The sequence below is a fragment of the Benincasa hispida genome, chromosome 10, assembly GCF_009727055.1.
Source record: "Benincasa hispida cultivar B227 chromosome 10, ASM972705v1, whole genome shotgun sequence".
Taxonomy (NCBI): domain Eukaryota; kingdom Viridiplantae; phylum Streptophyta; class Magnoliopsida; order Cucurbitales; family Cucurbitaceae; genus Benincasa; species Benincasa hispida.
In genome coordinates, this window is record NC_052358.1 from 48,845,121 (window position 1) to 48,854,655 (window position 9,535).

A 9,535-nucleotide genomic window follows, 5' to 3' on the forward strand; every position below is an offset into this window, starting at 1 on the left:
AAGGCTTGATAAGAGGGGTTACAAGGTATTTGTTTTGGTGTAAAAGAAGAATACCTCATTATCATGTGGGACTTTAGGACAATATGTGTTAGATGGAAAGATAGCTTATGTAGGTGATTGGTATGGAACTTTGTTTTAACACAAGAATCTATTACCGAAATAGAAGGTTGAGAAGGGATAATTTAAAATGAAGTTACTAGTAACAGTAGATGTTCGAGAACCATTGATATGGTATATTGAGGCTTCATTAGTTAAGACGTAAAATGTTGAGGGCATTAGTAAGATTTAAAGGATTTTGACTTTGTGTGCAAGTGTTGGAAACATGAACTAACAAGACCATCAGTTGATTGAGAAAAGAAAATAATCCAACTCGAGGTAGACAATAATGGTATATGCACAAAAGTAAGTAAGTTGGATCTTCCAATATAACCATTATAAGGGATAGACTTGGCAATAAAGTTGAGTTGATAGTAAGAAGTTACTAAAAGTGGATTTGGAGCATTACAAGATAGTATGTATTCTCTTGCATGGGCAATGAGTTAACTAGCGTTAGGGAGTACGAGTAATCCAAGCTAGGACTTGTGAATTAATAAGGTTTTATCGTTAAAAAAAATGACTTCAAGGATCAATTACAGTTATTACGAGGTTATGAAAATGTGTTATCAATTGACTTATGCTTTAGCATCCAGGGACTTCAAAACCTCATTTTCGGGGGGAATTCTGGACTCGTTCGTAGTGGGGTCTAAGTAATAATATGTGATTGTTGATATGTGATTGTTTCAAGTCTAAAGAATAATATGAGGATGGCTCAAGCAAGTTTTATAGCTCATGACAGCATAGAGCCTCATGATTAATTTCTCATGAATGTGAGACTTAATTAGACAGAGTTATTCTCAGACATGTAGACCCTAGAAAAGACATCACAGTTGGCGCTTCTAAAGTAGAAGCAGTTTTTTACTAGATTTGTTCTGGTACGTATCTTCAAATGACGCATTATATAGTATGACCAGTTTCTTCACTGCACATATGAAGTTTTCCCTATGACATGGTAGGCTCAGATATATGTTTTTAGTATATAAGACTTTCTTAACTTCATGACCATTTTCACAGTTCTTAGCTCGGACATGTAGAAGTGTTGTTGATTTTCAACATCTTAAGTTTCATAGTTATTTATGGAAGGGGTTGTTACATCTCTTTTGGTACTAGTTTTAGCTATGTCAAATGATGATGCTCGTGTTGCATCTAGTTTTTTTTAAGAGTCTCCAGTTAGCAGTGGGTACTTGATTGGATTTTGGTACAATTTTTTCACCCATAGACTGATGGTCAAATAGAACGTCTGAACCAGATATTGGAAGATATGTTGTGCGCTTGTGCACTAAAGTTTTCAAGGAGTTGGGACTCTCACCTATATTTAGTGGAATTCGTATATAATAATAGCTATCAGACTGCCACTGGCACATTACCATTTGAGGCCCTATATGGAAAGAGTTGCAAGTCTCCAGTATGCCGGGGTGAGAAGGTGAGAGGAAGTTGCTAGGTCCTAAGCTAGTGCAGACCACGAATAAGGCAATATAGAAGATCAGAGCTCGTATGCAAACACCTTAGAGCAGACAGAAAAGCTATGCCGATGTGAGACATAAGAACCTGGAATTTGAGATTGGTGATAAAGTTTTCTTAATGGTGGCATCTATAAAAGGTATTATGAGGTTTGGCAGGAAAGGAAAGCTGAGTTCGAGGTTCATTGGGCCTTTTGAGGTCTTAGAGCAAATTGGCCCTGTAGCTTACTGATTGGCATCACTTCCAACATTGTCTTCAGTTCATAATGTCTTCAACATTTCTATTTTGAGGAAGGTATGCAGATCCATCCCATGTAGTTGACTTTGAGCCATTGCAGTTGAATGACAACTTAAGCTACGAGGAAGAGCCTGTAGAATTTCTCACCAGAAAGGTAAAGACATTGCGCTGCAAGGAGATTATGCTTGTGAAAGTCCTGTGGAAGAATCATCAGTTCAAGGAGGCCACTTAGGAGTGAGAGAATGAGATGAGAGCCCAGTACCTAGAGCTTTTTCAAGAATGAACTTTCGAGGACGAAAGTTCTTTGAGGAGAGAAGAATGTAATATCCCGTACATTTTTTTAGTAATAATGTAATTTCAGTAACTTTATTATTTGGAATTTCAGTAATTGTTATTAGTTGGAGGGCATTTTTGGAATTTTAGACTTCAAGTATAAGTGCGGGAATTTAATTGTTAGCGTGAAATTATTCAAATTGGAAATTAATGACAGGAATTAATTTTCTTTTGAAACGGAAAGGAATTTAATAGTATAAAACGGAAAGGAATTAAATGTAATTATATTTCTTTCCTTTTTTGTTTTATTATTATTATTGTTGTTTTTTTTTTTTTTTTATAAAAAGTCAAACCCCACCCCCTTTCCTTCCTCACGCACCTGCCGACACCCCCCTTCAATTTCTTCTTCCTCTAGCCGAGACTCTAGCCGCCGCCCAGATCGGAAGCTGAGCATTTGCCACACATCGCGCCTCTGCAGAATCCCAACCGCTCACATCCGCACAGCTATGACACCCAGTCGTCGTTCCATCTACCTAAGGTGGTGTTACTTTTATGGGTTTTCTTGAAGATTTTTATTATCCATCAAGTTTTGGCTTCCATTTGTTAATATCTATTGTGTTTGGGCCATAGATTCGAGCACTGGTGGAATTTTAAGTAGAAGTATGTTGTCAGGCATTGTGAAGGATTAAGTTGGGTTCGCAAACGAACTTAAGTTCGAAACTAATTTTGGATCAAGCAACATTTTGGTAAGTATATTAAGCCTTCGAAGAATTAAATTAAAATATTGTTGTTGGGTTTTTAGGTTCTAACCACTATTATTGAATTGCCTAGATTGAGGCATTTGTTTGAGAGATCGAAGGCAGTTTTGGAATAAGCTATACTTTGGGTTTGATTCAAGATTCATCTAAGCGAGGAGAAAGATTAAATTGCTTGCCACTTAGGCGTAATTTGAGGTAAGTAATCTTACTACTGGAACTGCCCATGGGCCAGACATTAGATGTATTCTAGCATGTTAAATGAAGGTGATGGCAGAATGACAACATGAAAGATTTATAGTATAACATGATTAAAGTATGTTCTGTTACGAGATCCGAATTATTTATTTATGCACCTAGACACTTGAATGTTAGTATGAAATGATATGTGCTTCCATGGTTATATTTGATCTGATGATGTTGAGGTATACATATATGTTGTAGAACTATGATATTGAGGTATATGTGTATGTTGTAGAGCCATGATGTTGAGGTTTATATGTATGTCATAGATTCATATAGTGATGATTATGATGTTGAGATTGTGCAAATGTCCTTACTGATTAGTTAGATGCCCATTAGATTTTGTGTTTCCTTCGAGATTTACCAGTTTGTATCTCCTTCGGGATTCACCAGTTTGTATCTCCTTTGGGATTCACCAGTTTGTATCTCCTTCGGGATTCACCAGTTTGTGTCTCCTTCGAGATTCACCAGTTTATATCTCCTTCGGGATTCAGCAGATGTAGTGGACATACTTAACTACAGTAGGATATGACTTAGTTTCCTTCTTGTTTCATGTGCATATGTGTCCGATGAGGACTAGAGCAGTTTATATATTTCACCAGATGTGGGTATCTAAAGGACATAGATGCCCAGCTTGACCCCAGTAGTGGGGTACTTACTGATTATTTTATACTTATTCTTTCTCATGTTGTTATTTCAGGTAAGAGTAGAGATGCACCGGCGATGGACAAGCGGAATTCGTAATCGAGCTACTAGGACTAGTTTTTATGCTTCCGCATCATGAGATTTAAAGTTCTTTTCATGTTTCTCTTAACTTTTAGTTTTGATGTTTAAAACTTACGTTTAAGAATCGTTTTTCAGACTTATTTATTGTCCTTTATGATTTATGGGTACCCTACTATTGTTTTAGTATTTGAATTTAATGAAAGCCTTTTGAACTTACCTTATTTAATTAGTATTTATTTCGCCATAACCGAGTGTCGTTTTGAGTTCCATGCATGCATGTATTTAGTAATGGCCTAACTTAAGTCCTAGGGGGTTGAGTCGTTACATTTTATATATCTTTTAATATGAATAAGTTTGACCCAATATACTGTTCAACCCACCTTTCAATTATTTTTAAAATATATATAGTAATAATATTGATACAAAAAAATGCATGTAAAGGAGATTTCTTCAAAAGTATGAAAATTGCTCTCCTCATACACGAAAACAATAATCGACAAGGAACTTAACAAGGTGCGTTTGATACATATAGCACAATATATTCGATATATACTTGAATTTTTTAGAAATAAATTAGGATATGTTTGATAAGTCCATGAATAAACAAATTGAAAGGGTGAATAAACAATTTGTAACTATATACTGATATGTGATGGATAATTACATTTTTCAGTATATTTAAAAGAAGTAAGGACGATGAAAAAATAAAAGGATCAATTATGTATTTTTTTTTTTCAAAAAGAAGTAAAAAATAAGTTAGAATGATAAAAGTATTGCCCTCCTCGATAATGTGCAACACCAAATGGGAAAAAACATTCGCAAAAACGTGGGTGTTACACTAATCTATTATACAGCCTAGACAACACTCAATAAAAATGTATCTTGCAACATTCTTTTTGTAATTGCAATGAATAATAGTTTTAAAACTAATAATTAAGTGTATAGCAACATTTTTAAAGAATTGCAAACATAGCAAAAGTTAGAAGTACAGACTTCTATTAGCAATATAATCTATCACTAGAATGTGGAATATAGATTAATTTTAAAATTTGAAACTTAAATTAATTTAATTTTAAATGTAAAATTTTAATTGATTCAATCCACAAACATACGAGCTATAGATTTAAGATTAAAAGACCATGTTGGCCTCTGGATGATTCATCGAGGTTGAAGGTTCAATCTACATCGTGTACTAAAATAATAATAATAAATAATAATGAGTATTTGTTTTTTCATGTTAGTTTCTATCTCTAAAATAGAATTGTTTTAATTATTTTTTAATTGTAACAAAGAAATAAATTCGACATCTCTATTTTTTTTTTTCAATCTTACTCAAAATATTTGTAGGAGGCTGACACTCGAGGGCCAGATCCAGGAGAAGACTACGAGCCCTCCTTCGTTGTCAGATTTTTTTTCCTCTCATTCACAAATCGTCATCTTACGCTCTCTCAATCTCTCCATTTCCCAGTTCATTTGCGTCTTTCTTTTCATTTTACGCTTTCTTTTCTTGTGCTGGAGTGCTGATTGTGGATGCAATTCTGGGATTTTGTTCATTTCTTACATTCTGATCGGATCTGAGGTACAATTGCGATGAATTTCTTGCAAATGACGCTGTTTTTTGTTCCAAGTCTGTGATCTGCCGCCAATTTGCATGGTTAGGTTTAGAAATGAATACTGTTTGGTTGCTTGGAAGTTGGCGTGAATTCTACTTGAAGAACTTAATGTCTGGAATTCGAATTGCGGGTTACTCGTTTTGAATTTCGTGTAATGTAATAGGGAACCGTGTGGTGTGGCGGGTTTTGCTTTTGTTTGCTTTAGTGGTAATTTTGTCTGCTTAGTGGAATTGTGTGATCCGGGGGTGGAGTTTGGGACTTGGGTGTGGGCGATTAAGGGCAATCTGTTTTGGGCGTTAATGCGACGTGTTTTGCTGCAGAATTCTTTGGGTGAATAAGATGCTGACGAAGTTTGAAACCAAGAGTAATAGAGTCAAAGGATTGAGTTTCCACAGTAAGAGGCCATGGATCCTTGCAAGTCTTCACAGCGGAGTGATCCAGCTATGGGATTACCGGATGGGCACGCTTATTGATAGATTTGATGAGCATGAGGGGCCTGTTCGTGGTGTTCACTTTCATAAGTCTCAGCCTCTTTTTGTGTCTGGAGGTTTCGTCCTTCCTTTTATTTATTTATTATTTTCTTTTTATTTTGGCTGTAGAACTGTAATTGATTAGTTCTATTACTTGACCAATGATTGATATTCTTACTTATGGTTTCTGAAATTATCCCAAATTGATGTAGAGGTTCAGCTTATCCTTTTGCAGTGGAGTGCTTTCTTTTGTATAGTTAGTTTTGGTTGGCTCCTTCTTTGAGTGTCTTTTAGTACGCCTTTGTATATCCTATCATGTTTCTCAATGAAAATTTTTCTTCTCATGAAAAGAATGTAGAGGTACCCAGTTTATGCACGTAGTAGAATTTTGATGTTGATATATGTTATATACCTTTGTTATCAGTTTTTGGAACTATCCAAGTTAATTGACAGACCTCGAATTTTGTTTCTCCAACTAGTTTCTGAAAGATTTTGTCCCTTTCTCTGCTGTTCTTTGCAGGTAATTTTCCTACTCATTTGTTGAAATGATTAAATATGGGAAAATTGAATACTTTACCTATTTGCATCTGCTTCATGCATGGACATTGATGTAAAGCTTGATATGTTAAGAATGAGAATGATGGTTCATAAATGACCGTGGAGGTTGATAATTTCGGTATGAACTGAAAAACAGAAATCCATGGCATGCCTATTTTTCAAAAGGAGGAACAGAATAGTTTGCACCTTTCAATTGCATTGTTTATCTGGGGGGTTACTGATTTAAATCATGTCATTGCAAGCAATTTTTATCTATGAGATTAGTTGTGTTAAAATACTGATGGTTTTCCTTTTTTCTAGGGGATGATTATAAGATTAAAGTGTGGAACTACAAGACTCATAGGTGTCTATTTACTCTTCTTGGACATCTTGATTATATACGTACTGTGCAATTTCACCATGAGTATCCATGGATTGTGAGTGCTAGTGACGATCAGACTATTCGTATATGGAACTGGCAGTCACGTACATGTATCTCTGTGTTGACGGGCCACAATCACTATGTAATGTGTGCTTCATTCCACCCTAAGGAAGATCTTGTTGTGTCAGCTTCCCTTGATCAGACCGTTCGTGTTTGGGACATTGGTGCCTTGAGGAAGAAGACCGTATCACCAGCAGATGATGTCTTGCGGTTGAGTCAAATGAATGCTGATCTATTTGGTGGAGTTGATGCTGTTGTTAAATATGTCTTGGAAGGTCATGATCGAGGGGTTAATTGGGCAGCATTCCATCCAACCCTGCCGTTGATAGTGTCAGGGGCTGATGATCGACAGGTGAAATTGTGGCGAATGAACGGTACTTAACTATGAACATGTGCTTTCTCCATAGAGTTTAATTATTAGCTTGTATTGATTACTTTTGAGAGTCTGTTTAGTTGAGTCACAGGGAGTGGCTTGGACAAGGTTTTGAAATTTATTGAGTAATTTGGAATCACTATGTCATATACTCCTCTTGGTTTATCTCACCCATCATGACCAAAACAAAAATAGAAGGAAATGGGTTAAAAGTTGCTAGTAAGCCTTATCAATGCAACATCTCGCATAGAACAGGATAATTAGTTACTTTTATTGCTAACTTAATCATTTTTATTGCAGACACCAAAGCGTGGGAAGTGGACACACTAAGGGGGCACATGAATAATGTTTCATGTGTGATGTTCCATGCCAAACAAGATATAATTGTTTCCAATTCCGAGGACAAAAGTATTCGTATTTGGGATGCTACAAAGCGAACTGGACTTCAGACCTTTCGTAGGGAGCATGATAGATTTTGGATTCTTTCTGCTCATCCCGAGATGAATTTGTTGGCAGCAGGGCATGACAGTGGCATGATTGTCTTTAAGCTGGAGAGAGAAAGACCGGCCTTTGCTATTAGTGGCGATTCTCTATTTTATGTGAAGGACCGCTTTTTGCGCCTCTATGAGTTCTCCACTCAAAAAGATTCACAGATCATCCCAATTCGAAGGCCTGGTTCCACTAGCTTGAATCAGAGCCCAAGGACCCTTTCATTTAGCCCTACAGAAAACACAATTCTTATATGCTCAGATCTGGATGGGGGGTGTTATGAATTTTACACCATACCTAAGGATAGCTTTGGTAGAAGTGATACCTTCCAAGATGCAAAGAGGGGACTTGGAGGATCAGCAGTGTTTGTGGCTCGAAATAGGTTTGCCGTGCTCGATAAAAGTCACAACCAAATCTTGTTAAAAAATCTTAAGAATGAGGTTGTTAAGAAGGTCCCTATTCCCATTACTGCAGATGCGATATTTTATGCTGGAACTGGTAATTTGTTGTGCCGAGCAGAGGATAGAATTGTTATATATGATCTTCAACAGAGAATTATTCTTGGTGATCTTCAAACCCCTTTTGTTAGGTACGTTGTTTGGTCCAATGACATGGAGAGTGTTGCATTGCTTAGCAAACATGCAATTATTATTGCTAATAAGAAGCTTGTTCACCAGTGCACACTTCATGAGACAATTCGCGTAAAGAGTGGAGCATGGGATGATAATGGGGTTTTTATCTACACAACCCTAAACCACATTAAGTATTGCCTCCCGAATGGAGATAGTGGTATAATCAGAACCCTCGATGTTCCAATATATATTACAAAGGTTTCTGGGAATACTCTTTTTTGCTTGGATAGGGATGGAACAGTTCGATCGTTAATTATTGATGCAACAGAATACATATTCAAACTCTCTCTCTTGAAGAAGAGATTTGACCATGTCATGAGCATGATAAGGAACTCGCAGCTCTGTGGGCAAGCAATGATTGCATATTTGCAACAAAAGGGATTTCCTGAAGTTGCACTTCACTTTGTGAAAGATGAGAGAACCAGGTTCAATTTGGCTCTCGAGAGTGGAAACATTCAGATTGCAGTTGCATCTGCTACAGCAATTGATGAGAAAGATCATTGGTATAGGCTGGGTGTGGAGGCTCTTCGCCAAGGCAATGCAGGCATTGTGGAATACGCCTACCAGAAGACAAAAAATTTTGAGAGGTTATCATTCCTTTATCTCATAACTGGTAACACAGCAAAACTGTCCAAGATGTTAAAGATCGCCGAAGTTAAGAATGATGTCATGGGTCAATTTCACAATGCTCTATATCTTGGTGATGTTCGCGAGCGCGTAAAGATCTTGGAGAATGTTGGCCACTTACCTCTTGCATACATCACAGCATCAACCCACGGTTTACATGATGTAGCTGAAAGGCTAGCTGCTGAATTGGGAGATGATATTCCATCTTTACCAGAAGGCAAGACCTCATCCCTTCTCTTGCCTCCTACTCCAGTCATGTGTGGTGGTGATTGGCCACTTCTGAGAGTCATGAAAGGAATATTTGAAGGTGGGCTGGATAATGTGGGTGCGGGTCGTGCTGATGAAGATGATGATGAGGTCGCAGATGGTGATTGGGGTGAGGAGCTGGATGTGGTTGATGTCGATGGCTTACAGAATGGGGATGTGGCAGCAATTTTAGAGGATGGGGAAGGTGCAGAAGAAAATGAGGAAGAAGGGGGATGGGACCTTGAAGATTTGGAGCTTCCACCTGAAGTTGACACTCCAAAAGTATCAGTCAGCTCTCGCAATTCAGTTTTTGTG

General features: G+C 37.2%; 1 protein-coding gene across 1 annotated transcript in view; it reads left to right on the plus strand.

Annotated features, from left to right (window-relative positions):
- Positions 1–5,109: 5,109 nt before the first annotated feature.
- The window catches only part of LOC120089197 (coatomer subunit alpha-1-like), a 6,051-nt gene continuing 1,625 nt past the window's right edge, over positions 5,110–9,535 (plus strand). Inside the window, exons 1-4 of the mRNA XM_039046609.1 lie at positions 5,110–5,370; positions 5,725–5,951; positions 6,733–7,227; positions 7,527–9,526. Of these exons, the coding sequence (XP_038902537.1) occupies positions 5,744–5,951; positions 6,733–7,227; positions 7,527–9,526 (2,703 nt within the window). The 5' untranslated portion in view covers positions 5,110–5,370; positions 5,725–5,743. The remainder of the gene's footprint in view (positions 5,371–5,724; positions 5,952–6,732; positions 7,228–7,526; positions 9,527–9,535) is intronic.